Below are 19949 nucleotides of genomic sequence, written 5' to 3' on the forward strand. Positions count from 1 at the left end.
TACCTCCAATTGTCATCAAATAAGAGCAAAAGCATGTGGCAACTTAATATGAATACTAATAGAGGAAAACAGCTACAAAGTGATATTAGCTTAAAAATAAATGGAAAATTGGTCTCCAGTGGGAAAGAAACAGCATAGGAATTCAATAACTACTTTACAGAAACAGTAGAAAACCTGGCTAACCATCTTAAAAATAGCTGTCCCTTACAACTAGAACCAAACTTATGCTCTGAGACTCTATTTTTAAGGCCTACATCTGAAATTGAAATTGAAAAGGCACTTCATAGCAAAATTAAAAAAAAATCATCTGCTGGACAAGATCAAATCCCATGCTTCCTCCTTCATAATTGCAGTAACTTTATCAGTAAACCCCTAGCTCACATAATAAACTTCTCATTCCTGAATGGTACATTTCCTGGTATGCTCAAAATTGCAAAAATTATACCTGTCCACAAAAAAGGAAACAAAGAGGATCCCAGTAATTATTGACCCATTGCACTACTTTCGACTTTTAGTAAAGTATTTGAATATATAATGGCCACCAGAATCATGTCCTTTCTAGACAAAGAAAATATCCTGTCACCTGCTCAGTTCAGCTTCCAAAGTAAGAAAGCTACAACAGATGCAATACAAGAATTTCTAGATCATGCACTGGAGCTTGTGGACAAAAAACTCCCAGCCATAGGTATCTTCCTAGATCTAACAAAGGCATTCGACATGGTTAATCATAGTATACTTCTGCAAAAGATGCATTCCTATGGAATAAGAGGAAATGCCTATGACTGGTTTAAAAGCTATCTGGATGATCGACAGCAGTATGTTGAATTAAATGAAACTAAGCTCTCAGGTACAGCTAGCACTGTACATTCTTCCATACATACCATAAAGCAAGGCGTTCCCCAAGGCTCCGTCCTGCGCCCTTTGCTGTTCTTACTTTACATAAATGACCTTCCTCACAGCCTACCAAACACAAAAACCCTTTTATTTGCTGACGACACCTCTATACTCATATCTGCGCCCGAACAAATTCTCCAATCTAATATAGATAGAACCACAGATCAAATAAGTCGATGGCTTCAAAGTAACAGGCTGCTGATTAATGCAAAAAAGACAATTGGAATAACCTTTCACACTGCCCAAAACAGAAATCCATTACTACCAACTATATCACTGGAAAAAAATTATGTTAAACTTGAAAATGAAATAAAATTTTTGGGGGTCACTATTACTGATACGCTCAGATGGAAAAGGCACATTGACGTTACCAGCACAAAACTTAGTAGAGTATGCTTCATGATTAGATCAATAAGGAACGTCACTAACACAAGTACCCTAACCACAATGTACCATGCACTCTTTCACTCTGTACTTAACTACAGAATCATCTTCTGGGGCCAAAATTCTGAATCAATTAAGATATTCAAACTGCAAAAGAAGATAGTCAGAACAATTATGTTCAAAAAACAGAGAGACACTAGTAAACCATTATTTAAGAAACTAAATATTTTGCCCCTCCCATGCCAATACATACTAGAATTATTATTCTTTACCAAAAAAAGTATCAACAAAATTAGCAAAAATATGGACTACCACGATTATGACACAAGATCAAAAACCTCTCTAAGAATACTTCCCCACTCAACAAAACTGTACAGTGATGGTGTCAAGTGCATGGGAATAAAATTATATAATCATCTTCCAACTTTTAAACAAGAAATCCAAGAAATAAATAAATTCAAACAGACAGTGAAATCTCTTTTAATAAAAGAATGCTTTTATACCATCCAGGAATATTTGGAATCAAAATTGTCTTAGTGCATGATAATGTATCAAAGCTGAATGTTGTTAAGTCAGTTTTGTCACATCATGTAACAATTCTCTGTAAAGCTGTAACTTTAAGTAACATAATTTTGTAGGTAATGTAAAATAATCTTTCTTCTGTACTCTTGTTTACCATTTTAGACTCCTGTAAACTGTATATTTATATTGACTTATCCCATATCAGTTGTACAAGCCATTGTACTGATTTGATCTACGGGACAAATAATAAATAAATAAATAAAGATATAATGTGGTGTAAAAAGTTTGGTACTGTCTGCATGCAACATTTCTATAATACCATTTGCCCCTGTAACTTTAAGTCCCTGTAAATAGGAATCAAAAGTAATAGGGGTAACTAAACATGGCCCTGGGTTTGTGTTGTATCATTATATCATGATTGTTGCTGGGTGGGAACCTGAATACACTCCTCACAGTTAATATTGCAATGCAGTTGACAAAGTGACTACATAAGAATGCTTGACAATAATAAATGAGCACAACCATAATGCACATCATGCATTATTCATGCAGAGTCTAGATTTCTGTTTGTTTGTTATGATAATGTAGGAGCATGAAGCATATTCTGTGAATCATAAACTAAAAATTTTTGATTGTATGAAGAATGCTGATACAAATAGTAGTTCAGCATGTGAGTGTGGTGTACCTGAAAGGTTAACCAGGGGAATGGATGAAACAAAAATAAACTTAGAAGTTTTATAAACATAGTCAAAAGTGGGAATGGAAAGAAAAAGGACAAAACTGGGAAGAGACAGTGTACTTCATGAATATCTTTACAGGTGGCTTTTAATAAAGTTAACTTAAGGTGTGCCACTTATTGAGCCAATTATTAAAGCCCAAGCTGCAAATTCACTTTGATTTACTTGGCAACAAAACTTGATACTTTTGATGGTTGGATTTTAGAGTCATAATAGCCTCCTTGTGGAACATCCACAACAGTTACTAATATTTTTTAAGATGAATAAATCCACTCCAGTTGTACTTGACAAATCCTTTATTTGGATAAAACTGTACGCAAAACCTGTGTTTCAGGATGTAAATTCCATCTTCAGTTGATACAAAAAACAATGGAAACTAAGAAGAATGCTATATCAAATTAAATAACATTAAAAAGGTCTACACAACTGTGAGCATCAGGTCATGTCCTGATTGTGAATGGAAAATTTTACCAATGATGTAAAAATCCAATAATTTTTTCAAGTAGCATGTGAGATCCTGTATGGATGATACATGAAAGTGTTCTTTGAGTCAACAAGTACTGCACTGGGTAAATGGGCTCTACCAAAAAAAGAAGAAAAAAATGTGAATGTAAGTGCAAATAAACACTTTGTAACCCTGAACCAACTGTCAACTGTGAACACCTAGACATGTGGCATGGGCTTAAGAAAGTAAAATGCCAGTTTTGTTAACTTGAAAAGCAGTTTACCATATAAGTGTGCTGCATGTCATGGATGCCCAGCATGATCAGTCAACTGACTGCTGTGCAAATTGCAATGAGGACACCAGAGAGGGGCCACCACCAGAATTAATACCAAGGGCAGTAGTGGCAAAGAAAGAAATCATAGCTAAAAACATGGCCACAGCCCCCATGTTTTTTCTCAAACACCACCTGCTACTAATAGTGCTAAACCCACATTATTTAATGTATAGCATTAACTACGATAGGCCTTGTACAGAGCAAATAATAGAAGCAAGATTCACAATGTAAAATATAATCGTTAAGAACCTCAAATAATGAAAATCCATAATGAAATTGTCAAAAAATAGAATTAATTAAACCATAGTGTAAAATATAAAAGGGGAAAACTGATATACCACAAATTAAACATAATAATGGGAGATGTGTCAGTATACAGAGTACATCATATTAAAAATGCAAGGCAATATATGTAGAAAGTGCAACACAAATATAAGGCAACCTACATAATCACACTGCATAAAATCCCTAAGCATGACTAGAAAACATCAAAAAATCTTCAATATATACATTGCTACAGTGTTACACAGTAGGTGTCATGCTGAGGAACAATATATTGTGTGCAGCCCATTAAAAGAAAAGCTGGACATTGTTCTGAAAACATAATGTGATGCCTGACAGTTGACGTGACATGCAACCATCTAGATCAGGAGACTAGATCTTATAAATACATCTTAATGTGAAGATGACCAAATGTGACAACGTATTATAGTAGCGACCACTGTAGACACTGAAAAGAGTTGCTGAGATGCCTTTATGTTCAAGTTTTTTGCTCAGCTGTACCTATTATGTTCCAAATGAACAGCTAAAGCTAACTTAGGATTATGAGTGGCACTATGTTCTCTGAACCTAGTTTGCAAATGTCTCCATATCTGCCAGATACATCTGCTTTCAAACTGTGGGAATACCAGAATTACTATACAGACAAACTATACACTCTTCGTGATGGACCCAATGTTGCCTGTTAGTTTTAGGCACAAAATGGGTGGAGGTAACACTCACAGACCTCAAACATCTCCCTAGTTTCAGATATGGGACTAAAGTAAGTGATTCTTCAATAATTCTCTTGTCTACATCATTGTCTAGCCTGAAAAGGAGACTAATCTGTTTTCCCCCAGTCCTTTTTTGTTTCATTTTTCCATTTTTTAAAACAAATCATTGACAGCCTTAATTGATGTGCTGTATATCTAATGGCCTGTAATTCCTCTTCCAAAGCACTAATACTAATGGTACTGCTAACATCCAATGGACCAATGACTTACAAGCAGGTATTTTATAATATTTTGGGTGCTCAGATTAATTATGAATTAGTGTATCAGTTGTTGATGGTTAATGTTATACACCAAATTTGAGGTTACTGCCCTCCAGTGTAATACAAAGATTGAGCTATGGTAAGGGTCCATGAACTGCATGCTCCACTGTGAATTAAATATTCAAAGGTTGTCTATTAACAGCTGTATGCATTATATTCATCTGTTCAACACTACCATCAAAAATTATAGGGACATCATCCAGATACCATTTGTTCAGCTGCATTCTGTTTTTAAATTAGGATGGTCATTGAAAAATGCTTTCCAAATGGGGAATATAGATGCTTGCAATTGGGGACCTGACTACTGATTCTGTATGTTGTTAATATATAAGGATCCATGAACTGCATGCTCCACTGTGAATTAAATATTCAGAGCTTGTCTATTAACAGCTGTATGCATTATATTCATCTGTTCAACACTACCATCAAAAATTATAGTGCCATCATCCAGATACCATTTGTACAGCTGCATTCTATTTTTAAATTAGGATGGTCATTGAAAAATGCTTTCCAAATGGGGAATACAGATGCTTGCAATTGGGGAACTGACTGCTGATTCAGTATGTTGCTGATATATTTTATCTCCAAATATGAAGTAATTGTACTTAAGGAGAACAGCAAACAGTTTAAAAAATTTGCTGAGACAATCACCCTCCAGATAGCTAAAGGTGCATAGGTTGTCTGCAATAATAGATGACATATTAACTGGGATGTTAGAGTACATGTTTTTTACATTGAAGGATGCTATACTAGCATTTGCAGGTATCTTCACTGCTTGTAGGCATTTAATAGCCACCCCTCTATTTTTAACTGTGTATGATCCCAAGAAAAAAATGATGCTAAATAAGTACCTTATTGAGAAATCTGGCCAATTGATTGGGTTATCAGTGGCATTAATAACTGGCCTAACTGGGGCTTCTGTTTATGAAGCTTGATAGTGCCATGGAGGGTTGGTCTTCTAAGATTCATAGGAAGAATATATCTCTTTTGAGGCTCTGTGAAAGTCTTGTTGATGCCCCTGAAAGTTATTTTTAGTTCCGCCACAAACTTATTATTCAGGCTGCATTTTGCTTGCTCTACATTATTGTTAATTATAAAGTCCTCCACTTTCTCTTTGTATTCTACCTATGATTAAATAACCACTGTTTTACTTTTGTCTAAGCTAATAATAAAGGCATCATCATCAATTAGTTTCTTGTTAACACTCTTAGTTATCATAATCTCATCATGAACCCACCCACCTTCTTTGCTAGTCCTCTGTCTGTTAGATGACAGCTTCATTCAGTTTAACTGTAGTCTTCTTCTTTCCTGATGGTAATGCTTTCACATGGTCTAATGCTACTGTGACATGTGTAATTAAGTATTTGGCTTGTTTTTTCATAAATTGCTGCTTGTTATTGGGTGTGAGACCCTTATTTAAATGTTTTAACTCAGGGTCAGAGAACTGAATAATAGTATGAGTTTGCACCCTATGAAAAAATTGAATCTAATGCTACTCTGGTGTGAATGATTAGGTATTCAACTTGCTTTTGCATAAACTGCTGCTTGTTATTATATGTGAGACCCTTGTCTAACTGTTTCAACTCAGGCCCAGAGAATTGAATACTGGCACAATACCGCACCCTATGAAAAAATTGAAAAGGAGATTTAAGTGTGAGTTCCTGCCCCACACGTAACTTCTACCTTGTCATCAGATTTTGGACCTTAAGTACACATCTAGTCTCAATTTCCTGCTGAAATATTTCCATGTGATTAAAGATATGCCTAAAAACTATGTCAAAAGACTCTGCATCCTTGATAGCTGCTAACTCAAGAAATGACAAATATAACCTCATGTTAATCTGTTTTTTACATTTGTACAGATCACAGATTTTCTTTTGCAAACAATGTTGTTTTATATTATTCATATACCGACAAGGTTTTTCACTAGTTTTCCTAAATACAGCAATTGATATACTTAGGAACTTGGTGAACTTTATTGCAGTACTAGCATTAATTGATTTCATTCATAAATTAACATATGTATAAAAATCCCTAATCCTGGCTGGTTGGTGTAGTAATGCCTCCATGGAATTAAGCAAAGAAGCATTGAAAGAGAAGCAAGGTCTTCTTATGGTGAATCTTCCTCACAATTTCCTGAATTTCTACAGAAAGTAATATTAGATGAAAATTTTAATGATCATTCAGTGTGTTATTGGATGAAATGGTGCTTTATTATTAACTGTTTAGAACCAGAACTATTGATGTAAAACTTTCTGGTATTTCAAAATAAATTAAGGGAGAATTACGCTCATCTCTGCTACAAATAAATTATGTAGTCACAATCATAGACCTTTCTATATAGACAATGTGAAAGCCTGAGATAATTTGAGCATGTTAACATTTCATCACTACAGTTGAGTTATATGCATTCAAAGAATGCTTGAATGATATGTGACATCTTCATAAAATGATTTAAAACAGAGTTTGTTCAATCAGTGAGGAAGCATTTGTCATCACTTAAGCTGAGAGAAGAAGTTCTACTAATCACTGATCACTGTCCTGCTTATCCACCTGCTAATGTGTTGCTCTCAAATGAATGAAATATAAAAACTTTACATTTACCTGAAAACAAAATTCAGCCACTGGATCAGGTGTTCATGCAAGCACTTAAGGCTTGTTATCACTGTCAATTGCTTACTTCAATAACAAATGGAAACATTCATGAAATGTGTAAGTCTGAACATGATTGGATATCCAGTATATTAGACATGGCATGGCAAAGCATTGATTGACTGATATTAGGAATTGCTGGTACAAGTGTTCCACTAAAGAACATGAAACAGATGAAAAATGTTGTGACACAGTTTCAACAACAATGATACCCATTCTGCATGTGAGGTTCTGCAGTCCAATATTGATATTGAAGACTTGAGCCACTAGGCAGTCATTGACAAATAGAAACAGATTTCAGCAATAATAAATGATTAAGACATTAGTGATGCTGTACAAAATGAGAGTGATAAAATGGTCAAAAATGAAGAATAAGAATGAATAGAAGACATTACTAGTGCATATGTCATATTGGATATTATAAACAAAGTAATTATGTGGGTGGAGACACAAAGTGACTCAAACCATATTCACTTGTTGAACCTGATTAACATGAAACATAATTAATAAAATTACCTCTGGTTTCAAGCCACATCAAGTAGTTAACTGCCCATGAGCTGTCAGCAGAAATCTCCTCTGCCACTGTCAAGTGGTTAACCATCATTTGAATGATGGTGCCATGCTTATATAGCTGCACCATCACCAGTGACTTTTGGGGGCACAACTGCTGTGCCAGCTTCAACTCCCAGTCAAAGGATCCCAGAGCATACTCAGCTACAATTCACCATCTTCAATAAGTGTGTTGTCTGATATTTTGCTTTGATTATTATGCCTGTCCCAGAAGCCATGTTCCATTTAATAACAGAAGTCTCATCAAATGCAGTTCAGTGTCTGTTTTCCAGTGCATGTTCCGCTTTTTTCAGGATAGCATAAGTGGAAACACATTTCATGTTCTATGCAGTGCTGTTCAATATTGTAATCAGTCTGATCAACATAAAACTACCCACACTCACACAGTATTTTGAATGTTACAGATGTTCTGAAGCCTATATCATCAACAAACTTCCTGTCTGCTTGAAATATTCTGCACCGTGTAAAACATATGATGATGTCAGAGTATGTTTATATAAATTCATGATGGTGCTGAAAACTGGAACAGTAGGTTTATAAAGTCTGTGACTATTGACTTGCTGTCCCAACTCTTTGATGAAACCATCATGGATTTATTTAATACTGCTGTTTTTGTAGGTTTTAGTGCATTGAAATGTTAAGTTTGTCATCAAGGGTATTAAGATCACTTAAAAGAGATCCCTGAAATAACACATGGTGGATGTTAGCTGGTACACAAGCAATGTTCATATTTTGATTTTGGATTGACAACCATTAAGTTATCAGTGATAAATCGAGTCACACAGAGAGTTTAAACAATAACACACCAACAAAGAATTTTAAAAAAGTGCTAAAACCAGAACAGCCTTGTCTTGGTGAAGTTTCACCATATCTCCAATTTCGCAGCATCAGTATCTCAGTCCAAGATATCAAGAAACTTTTTATAGCATGTGCTTTGTTTGTAGTGCCACATGATGTAGCTTGCGTTAGTTACTCCTGTCAATATTTACTTCCATTTCATTTCTGGACACAAACTCACTTACTCCTTATTTTTATTTCTCACCAGTCTTTTATATTTTACAGTTTCTCAATTATTTCTCTTTCCTCGTTGCTTGTACTTTTATTTTTATTGTTGATGCTTGTCCATACTTCTCCCTCCGTTCAGTGGACTCTCATCTTACTTGACAGCTGCCCTACCATTTCTCTCTTTTATTTTTTTAAGATCTCATTTGATGTTAAACTTTGACTGTTGGAAACACTTAATCCTGCTCTTCTGTGAATTTCTTGTATGAGATTCTACGTGATTTTCCTATTTAATTCCTGTTTTAGTCCATTTCATTTACACCTTTGCTCTTTCTTTCCAACTCAGTCTCTGAAAACTATCATTTTTGGGTCTACATTTGTCTGACTGTTTCTGATAGTGTTTTAATAGATAGAACACTTTTCTGCTAAGATGCAATTAGCTCTGCCCAGCATGCACTGCAATGTCTCTCTTTCTTGCTACAGCACATGTAAAGCAGACATATTTATATACACAAAATAAATTAAAGACAATGATTTTTTGCCTTAGATTAAATTTGAGGAAGTAACAATATTATGAAGGATAATTACTCCTCACCATATAGTGGAGATGCTGAGTCGCAGATAGGCACAACAAAAAGACTGTCACAAAATAAGCTTTCAGTCAATGAGGTCTTTGTCAAGAATAGGTGACACACACACACACACACACACACACACACACACACACACACACATATGACCACAGTCTCTAGCAGCTGAAGCCAGACTACAAGTAGCAGTGGCAGCAGTGCATGATGGGAAAGGCAACTGGGTGGCAGCAGAGAGGAGGATGGGGTGGGAAAGGGGAAGGATAGCAGAGTAGGGGTGGGGGACAGTGAAGTGCTGCTGGGGGGCATGTAGGGATGAGTTGGAGGGAAGGTAGAGCATCTAGGAGCAGTCGGGCAGGCAGGGGAGAAAGGGGAGAGAGTGGAAGTAGCATAAAAGCTGAGAAGTAAAAAGACTGGGTGCATTGGTGGAACAGAGCACTGTGTAGTGCTGGAATGGGAACAGAGAAGTGGCTAGATGGGTGAGGACAATGAGTAACAAAGTTTGAGGCCAGGAGGGTTACAGGAACAAAGGATATATTGCAGGGAGAGAATTCAGAAAAGCTGGTGTTGGGGGAAAGATCCATATGGCACAGGCTGTGAAGCAGTCATTGAAATGAAGAATGTCATGTTGGGTGGTTACTTAGCAACAGGATGGTCCAGTTGTTTCTTGACCACAGTTTCTCGGTGCCCATTCATGTAGACAGACAGATTGTTGGTTGTCGTGCCCACATAGAATGAAGAACAGCGTTTGCAGTTTAACTTGTAGATCACATGACTTGTTTCACAGGTAATGCTGTAGTCCTACCTTTGGTGGGATAGGTGGTATTTGTGACAAGACTGGAATAGATGGTGGTGGGAGGATGTATGGGACAGGTCTTACATAGAGGTCTATTACAGTGATATGACCCATGACACAAGGGATTAGGAGCAGGGGTTGTGTAGGGATGGACAAGTATATTGTGTAGATTCAGTGGATGGTGGAATACCACTGTGCGAGGGCTGGGAAGGATAGTGGGCAGAACATTTCTCATTCAGGGCATGACAAGAGGTAGTTGAAACTCTGCCAGAGAATGTATTTCAGTTGCTCCAGTCAGTGGTCCTGAGTTATGAGGGAAATGCTCCTCTGTGGCCAGACAGGGATACTTTGGAGGTTGTGGGTGACTGGGAAGATAAGGCATGGGAGATTTGTTTTTGTACAAGGTTGGGAGGAAAATTATGGTCTTCAATGGCCTCAGTGAGACCCTTGGGATATTTTGAGAGGGACCACTTGTCACTGCAGATGTGATGGCCACTGGTGGCTAGGCTCTATGGAAGAGACTTCTTGGCATGGAACAGGTGGCAGCTGTCGAAGTGGAGCTATTACTGGTGGTTATTAGCATTGATATGGTCAGAGATACTGTTGTAGCCATACTTGAGGTGAAGGTCAACATCAAGGAAGATGGCTCGTTGGGTTCAATAGGCCCAGATGAAGCAAATGGGGGAGAAGCTGTTGAGTTTCTAGAGGAATGTGGATAGTGTGTCCTCACCCTCAATCCAGATTGCAGAGGTGTTATCAGTGAATCTGAACCAGGTGCAGGGCTTAGGATTCTGGGTGTTTAGGAAGGATTCCTCTAAAATAGTCCATGAATAGGTTGGAACAGGATGATGCCATGCAGGTGCCCATAACTGTATACCAGATTTGTTTGTAAGTGATGCCTTCAAAAGAGAAATAATTATGGGTGGGGATATAGTTGGTCATGGCAACTAGGAAGAAGGTTGTTGGTTTGGAATATGTTGGATATTGGGAAAGGTAGTGTTCAATAGTGGTAAGGTTCAAATGTCTCTGAGCACTATGGGACTTAACAGCTATGGTCATCAGTCCCCTAGAACTTAGAACTACTGAAACCTAACTAACCTAAGGACAACACACAACACCCAGTCATCACGAGGCAGAGAAAATCCCTGACCCCGCCGGGAATCGAACCCAGGACCCTGTGCTCGGGAAGCGAGAACGCTACCGCGAGACCACGAGCTGCGGACCAATAGTGGTAAGGCCATGGGCAATAGGAATGTTAGTGTAAGGGGAGGTGTCATCAGTAGTGATGAGCAGGGCACCATGTAGTAAAGGCACAGGAACTGCAGAGTGTCAGTGGAGGGAATGGTTGGTATCTTTGATATAGCAGGGTAGGTTGTGGGTAATAGGCTGAAGGTGTTGATCTATGAAAGCAGAGATTCTCTCAGTGGGGGCATAGTAACTATTCACAGTGGGGTGTCCTGGGTGGTTGGGTTTATGGACTTTAAGAAGCATGTAGAAGATAGATGCACAGGGAGTGGTAGGAGCGAGAAGAGAGATGGACTCCAGGGTGAGGTTCTGGGATGCGCCTAAGGATTTGAGGATAGACTGGAGATTCTGCTGGGTTCTTGGAATGGCGTCACTGTGGCAAGATTTGTAGATGGATGTATCTGACAGCTGGTGGAGTCCTTTTGCCAGGCAATCCTTTCAGTTCAAAACAACAGTGGTGGAGCCTTTGTCAGCAGGTAGGATTGTAAGATCAGGATCAGTTTTTAGGTGGTGGACTGCAGTTATTTCTGTGGTTAGTTTGCATGTTGAGGGATTTGGGGAATGATGGTGAGGCAAGGTTCAAGATTAGGGATTTTGGAAAGTTAACAGGGGGGGGGGGGGGACATTTGGGAGCAGTGGGAATGGATCATGGTTGGATGGAGGAGAGACATGAGTCAGGCAGGATTCAGCATTGGTCTTTGGTTGAGACTGATACGTGGGATTGGTGGTGAAAAAGTGTTTCCACTGTAGGGACCAGGAGACGTAGAGAAGATCTTTAACAAGTCCTGCATGGTTGAATTTTGGAGTGGAGTAAAAGGTGAACCTTTGGAAAGGACTGATATTTCTGTGAGGCTAAGGCTTTTGGAGGAAAGGTTCATGACTGTGTTTCAGGTCTGTTTAGGTTCTGGACTCTGTGTGGTGATGGGATGGAGTTTTGGAGGGTGGGGCAAATGTAGTAGGTCTGTGGAACAGAGTTTGTCAGCTATGAGGGAATGTGGGGAAGGTTTAGAGGTTGTTGTAGAGGTAGTGGACAGAGGTACTCCAAGGAGGAGTAGAAAGTGAGCAGGGCGGAGAGCTTATTGAGGTGGTATTGTGCATGTTGCACATTGCACATGTTGCTCTAGTTCCTGGAGGGCAACAGTTTCAATGTTTGTTATAGATTCCAGGAATTTGGGACTGCATAACAGGAGAATTTCGTGGGTGGAGAGAAGATATTGCAATGGGGTTTGTGCTTGGTTGATATGGTTTTGAAGGACTATGTTGGTGAGGCATATGGATTGGCAGAATCTGAACAGAAGGAGATCATTGGTGGAAGGAAGGGTGGCAGCCAGAGGTGTGTTATTTAGTAAGGCAATTTGAGGGGATTTCATGAGCCAAGAAATAATGCAGAAACAGTATATTAAATTGGGGTCTGGGTAGGGATAAGGAAACCTTTATGTATTTACACAGATAGAAGGAGCAAGGATCCAAGGTGGTGGAAAAATTGCGAAAAATACACAAATAACATAGAGATACATCCGAAAAAGTTCGCAAAAATACACCCAGATACGTGGCAAAAATCACAAAGAGGATAACATGGATGTGAAAGGAAGAAACAAGATTAAATCTGAGGGAGTAAGACGATAGTGAAAGGCGAAAACTTAGTAAAGTTGGCGTGAAGTCGCAATGATCTCAGAGAAAAGATATAAATAAAAAATATTTTACTGTGGATTGCAGGTCTAAGGGTGGATAAGTGAGAGGAAGGGGGGCAGCAGATGTGACTTGATGAAGTGAAATTAGCAGGTGTGAACTGGGATAGAACAGAGAATGAGTCGGGGGGGGGGGGGGGGGGGGGGGGTGATGGTAGAATCAGATACCAGATCATGTGGCACTGGAAAGATGCGGGAAATAACATGCAACCACACAGGAGAATGGTGCAGTTATAGTGATCAGTTTGAAGGTATAGGATGAATGATATCAGCGGGAGTAATGTGGGACATCAGATATTGCACCAAAAATTAGCATGGTCTTGTAGCCATCTGTTGTGCACTGCCAAGATGGTTAATACAGTGTGGCTCATAAGTAGAACATGAAGTGTGGTTTGTAATGTGATAAAGAAAACACAGGAAAGAAGAGGAAGAAGGGTAGACATTGAGTACAGTAATGCATTAGAATATAGTAACAAAGGAAAACAGAACTGGGTTAGGATGGAAGAAAAGCCAACATTTCAATGACTGCTTCACAGCCTGTTCCATAAAGATCCTTCCCATCAACACCATTTTCCTCAGTTGCACAGGTTGGGACTTTCCTTGCAATATATCTTATGTTCCTGTAAACCTCCTGGCCTCGACCTTCATTACTCATTGTCCTCACCCATCTAGCCCTCTCCCTGTTCCTATTCCAGCAGTACATATCCCTCTATTCCACCAATGCTCCCAGTCTTTTTATTTCTCTCTCCTTCTCCTCTAATCCTCCCCCCCCCCCCCCCCCAACCTCCCCTCCCACACTTACCGTATAACCTGTGGCTGCAGTTAGTTGCCCTACCCTCTCCCCACCTCATCCCTGCATGCTGCATGCTTCCATCAGCACTTCACCATCGCCCACCCCTACCCTGCTATCCCTCCCCCTTCCCACCCCAGCCTTCTCCTTAGCGCAACCCAATTGGCTCTCCCATCATGCACTGCTGCTGCTGCTCATAGTGTGGCTTTAGCTGCCAGATTCTGTGGTCATGTGTGCGTGAGTTACATTTGCATGTGTGTGTGTGTGTGTGTGTGTGTGTGTGTTGGTTGTTGGTCATCTATTTTTGACAAAGGCCTTGTGGATCGAAACAGTCTTTTTATTGTGCCTATCTGCAACTCAGTGTCTTGTCTATGTGGTGAATAGCAACTATTCTTTTCACAATATTGTTACATTCCATCCTGGATTTTCCATTGTTTAAATTTGAGAAAGTTTATTCAAATGCTGTGTGATATACAATATTTTTGGTCTTTCTGTTTTCTGCAAAAACAAATAAATTTTTATGTTCATGAGCATGCACCATATAACTGACCATGTGAAAAGCTTTGAATTTCCATATTTAATCCACACACTTGAAACTCTTGACATTGTGCCTTGTTGAAAGCCAAGAGTGCAGGACAAATGGGGTACTACAGTTATTTGAAACCAAATAAGAAACAGATTGTGCTTCATGCTTCCAACCAATTCCAAATCAACTGAGAACTGGAAAGAAATAGCAGCATGTCATATGCAGACATTTCTACATGTCACCTCCACACCCAGCAGTAGTAGGAGTATCTTAATCTAATAATATTTTTACACAGATAAACAGTCATATACATACCAACCTTCTACATCTACATCTATACTCTGCAAACCACTGTGAGGTGAAAGGCAGAGGTTACATCTCATTGTACCAGTTATTACGGTTTCTTCCTGTTCCATTCATATATGGAAGTGGGAAGAATGATTGTTTGAATGCCTCTGTGCAACTAGTAATTATTTTAATCTTATCCTCATAATCCCTACATGAGCAATACATAGTGTGTTGTAGTATATTCCTAGAGTAATCATTTAAAGCCAGTTCTTGAATCTTGTTAATAGACTTTCTCAAGATAGTTTACTTCTATCTTTAATAGTCTTGCCAATAGCCTTACCACACTGGTAACACCAGTTCCTGTCATATGACCAAAGTTAAGCACTGTCGGGCTGGGCTAGTACTTGGATGGGTGACCATCCAGTGTCTTGAGCGCTATTGGCAAGTGTAGTGCATTCAGCCCTTGTGAGGCAAACTGAGAAGCTACTTTATTGAGAATAGCAGCTTCAATCTCATGAAATGACATACAGTCGGGAGAGCGGTGTGCTGACCACATGCCCCTCCTTATCTGCATCCAGTGATGCCTGTGGGCTGAGGATGACACTGCAGCTGGTGGGTACCATTGGGCCTTCCAAGGCCTGTCCAGAAGAAGTTCAATAGTCTTCCACTTCAGTTTCTTCAGTATCTCTGTGACACTCTCCCAACGATTAAACAAACCTGTAACTTTGTTTGAAGCTGCTCCAGATGTTCCTGAGCTGTTCTTTTATCTCATACTTTTTCATCCCAACCCATTACCAAAGATGTGCTATGGCTGTCTTACTATCACAGTAAACTTTTCCAGATAGTGACTGATACATTTGTCAATTTTGGTAGAAATTCATTCAGGTATCACAGAGATATGCTGATAAGTCACTGTTTTTGCATCCCCCTCTCACCAACAATAATAGTGGTGAAATGTCACTGTGACTGTTACACGGGAGTATATATAGTAACCCCAAACACTATGGATTTAATACTATATTAGATATTATCAAATATTTTTACAAGTGATGCCTTTTCACTCCCCTACACTGGGTGGAGGTATGTTAGTCCACCCACAATATTTTTAAACAAATAACTAGCAGACTCAGAAATTCTTTGCAACTGTTAAATATGTATGGGAATTAGATACACATTCTAATCTCCTTTTCCCCCCTCTCTCTCTATCTCCTCCTCCCCCTTTTCTCTGTCCATCTTCTGCTCCTTTCACCTCCTACACCCTCTCACTGTCCTTTACGTCCTCTCCCTCACTCCATCTCCTTCTCTCCCTCTTTTTGTTCACCTCCTCCTTGCCCCTCTCTATGCCCATTTTATCTCCCTCCCCTCTGTCTCTGTCTCCTCGTCTGCCCTCTTTGATCTTTACCCATTATATAGCTTGTGTGTCTCTGAATGTTTATCAGAGTATCCTGTAAAAATCTCTGTATTACGTAAAAATCTTTCCTTTTGGTGACTATTTTCCTTGTAGCTTTTATTTAACTGGCAGATTTTCAAACTTGTATTTGTCTGTTCATGTTTCAGAAACTACTCTGATGAGCTGCTTGAAAATCACAAGCGCTCCCTGACAGAATTAATAAACAGAGATAAGAATCGGCCAAGTGCTATCATTTGGTCTGTGGCCAATGAGCCACGCTCATATCTAGATGGAACAGAGGATTACTACAGGTAACTAAAACAGAATTATTCTGTTTAGCAGTTGTGGAAATGTTATTATGTTGTAAAACGAAAGTTCATCACATTATTTGGGTGATTATAATAATAATAATAATAATAATAATAATAATAATAATATTTATTCAACATCGAATAATCAAATACAATCCCTAGAAATAATACAGTTTCAGGACATTATACAGATTATTCTTCTGAATACGTCAGTTTATAAATTACAAACTAAAGATTTGTTTGTATTAATAAATTTTACATTTTGATGGATTTTACATTTGGTAGTATACAATCAAAATATTACAAATATTGTTTTTATCAACATTATATTAGTTGTAGGTTACTTAAAACTATGAGCTTGACATACTTATGAAGCACTTTTCATACAGATATAATACTCCTCTAGGGAATAAAAAGGGTTTTCAATTAGAATTCTTTTTAGCTGATCTTTTAATTTGTTAGTAGGAAGGGTTGTGAGACTTTTTGGTAGAGCATTGGCTAGCTTCAGCCGAGCATATACCTTAGGAAGATATTACACAACTGTTATCATAAGAATTACTATTTTTTCAAATTTTGCCTGTGATCTTCTAAATTAGAAACTATGTTGTCAGTATACTGAACAGCACTCAGCACGTAAAAATGTAAAAACCAGAAATTACAACAGGTAAATGAAAATAAAACTAATGGATTTTTAATGTATAACATTTCTCATGATATAAGCCTGTAGCAGTGAAAGATTATAGTTTGATTAAAATTATTTGCTAGTTGACATCTGTCACTTGCCACTACAATGTTGCCACATCATCTGCCACTCTTTTAAAGGTAATAGACAAACTCAGCAGGTCACTTCACAAGTGCTGTTATGTGTAATGCATTGCAATGGTTGGAAGCAGCTGCCACCACGTATGATGAACACACCAGATTCTCTGTCCACTGTTCATTTTAAGTGACCAATGACTGAAATGTGGTAGACAATGGATTTTGTAGCCCTGAATTTACATTCATGTCCATACCTAACCTCAATCTCATTATGTGCAGCGCATCTGAATAAATAGTGGTCAACCATCTGCAGTAGAACTATTATTCAATATCACTTTGTTCATAGTTATTAAAGCTTACCTCTACAAGCAAACTCAAGACAGAAAAAATCTACTTTCAGTACTAAAAGCAAACTATGATTTATAAGTTTTGTTGGTTACCTGAAACTATCCTGGCACTGGCTACACAAGCTAGTGCGATACCAACTAATTAGCAGTCCTGTTTGGCACTTGGTTACAGGATATAGGTGACCATGCATATTGGAAACGAAAAAAAGTCTGATAAGAAGAAAAAATAAGAGAAAATTAAAAAGTTAGTATGATTATGAAAATAAGGTGAGAATAAAAAATATTCACCTTTAAACCAATCAACTGAACAAAAATAATAGTCAAAGTCATTCTGATAAAGATTTAAAAACAACAAAATTTTATCTTTTGTGAAGATCCAAATCAACAACCTTCTGCAAGTCAGGACTGTAACTTATCCACCACACGACAGAACCACATACCATTGTAGCTGTTTATTTATTCCTCTACAGATACATTTCCAATGATGGTTTGCTGCCTTTAAAAAGTCCAACTTCATGCAGTGTTGTAAGAAGCTTATCTTCTATAAGCTGATCTGTGTGATGATAATAACTAAACATGTGATGTCAAATCAGATCTTGTGTTAAATGATCCAGTGGTGTTTAACTTGTGCTGTGTATCAAACAAACATATTTCATTACCATCATTGTATGTGTGTGTTGATTTTGGTATGGTTGTCATATGTGATGAAACGCAAAATACGAGCCAGAATCAGGATCTGGGATCCAAACACATTAAGAAAGAAAGCCAGATAAGGAATCAGGAGTGAATTGACCATTTGTTGTCACAGATTTGGAACGGGGAACAGTTCGGTCATTACGGTGAGCATTCTGTCTGGATGAAACCAGTTGCAGTGCATGAAATGTCAACTGGCAACTAACTTTGATCAGACTCTAGCTCAGCTATGTATGAAAGGGAAGCCACTAGTCAATTTCAACAAATATTTATGGTCCTTTTTCATATATTATCATCTGATTAACCTTGTCTTTATACTTATTATTCCAAATTTCAGTACAAAAATTGCAAAAGTTCTTATTAAATTTTTGATTTTAAAAACAAATTTGTCCATTCCTATGGATTAGCAAATAATGAGATCACACAAAATAGAGGAAAAGCAACCACTCACCTTTAGCAGACAGTTATGTGGCACATGTGTCTATGTGCCACACGTGAGTCTACTAAGGTGAATGTTGGCCTATACGTTATTTTGTTTATTGTTCTATCCAGAATTATTGTTAATTGTATGCTTTCTCACTGTCATTGCTGTATTGAATAGTACTTGATTTATGAAATAAATGTTCTTCTTTCAGATTTTCATACAGGATAAGTGAATATAATGTTTGAAATACAATGCAGGACCTAATTCTTGTACATTACTTAAAGTTCCAGTAACATAAATCTCCTGTAAATGTTGTTAAACATTGACTCCCTTAGTGACTTGTATGACATCCCATGTCTCAACTACTTATGATATACTACACTTAATTATATTACTCCATGCAAACTACACTCCTGGAAATTGAAATAAGAACACCGTGAATTCATTGTCCCAGGAAGGGGAAACTTTATTGACACATTCCTGGGGTCAGATACATCACATGATCACACTGACAGAACCACAGGCACATAGACACAGGCAACAGAGCATGCACAATGTCGGCACTAGTACAGTGTATATCCACCTTTCGCAGCAATGTAGGCTGCTATTCTCCCATGGAGACGATCGTAGAGATGCTGGATGTAGTCCTGTGGAATGGCTTGCCATGCCATTTCCACCTGGCGCCTCAGTTGGACCAGCGTTCGTGCTGGACGTGCAGACCGCGTGAGACGACGCTTCATCCAGTCCCAAACATGCTCAATGGGGGACAGATCCGGAGATCTTGCTGGCCAGGGTAGTTGACTTACACATCCTAGAGCACGTTGGGTGGCATGGGATACATGCGGACGTGCATTGTCGTGTTGGAACAGCAAGTTCCCTTGCCGGTCTAGGAATGGTAGAACGATGGGTTCGATGACGGTTTGGATGTACCGTGCACTATTCAGTGTCCCCTCGACGATCACCAGTGGTGTACGGCCAGTGTAGGAGATCGCTTCCCACACCATGATGCCGGGTGTTGGCCCTGTGTGCCTCGGTCGTATGCAGTCCTGATTGTGGCGCTCACCTGCACGGCGCCAAACACGCATACGACCATCATTGGCACCAAGGCAGAAGCGACTCTCATCGCTGAAGACGACACGTCTCCATTCGTCCCTCCATTCACACCTGTCGCGACACCACTGGAGGCGGGCTGCACGATGTTGGGGCGTGAGCGGAAGATGGCCTAACGGTGTGCGGGACCGTAGCCCAGCTTC

The 19949-nt window shown here is 38.7% G+C and overlaps 1 protein-coding gene across 1 annotated transcript in view; it reads left to right on the forward strand.

The window, feature by feature from the left end:
• Positions 1–19949, forward strand: part of LOC126249963 (beta-glucuronidase-like) — a 150417-nt gene that overhangs the window by 79138 nt on the left and 51330 nt on the right. The window contains exon 9 of the mRNA XM_049951520.1: positions 16330–16473. Coding sequence (XP_049807477.1) covers positions 16330–16473 — 144 coding nt within the window. The remainder of the gene's footprint in view (positions 1–16329; positions 16474–19949) is intronic.

The sequence above is a fragment of the Schistocerca nitens genome, chromosome 1, assembly GCF_023898315.1.
Source record: "Schistocerca nitens isolate TAMUIC-IGC-003100 chromosome 1, iqSchNite1.1, whole genome shotgun sequence".
In the NCBI taxonomy this organism is placed as follows: domain Eukaryota; kingdom Metazoa; phylum Arthropoda; class Insecta; order Orthoptera; family Acrididae; genus Schistocerca; species Schistocerca nitens.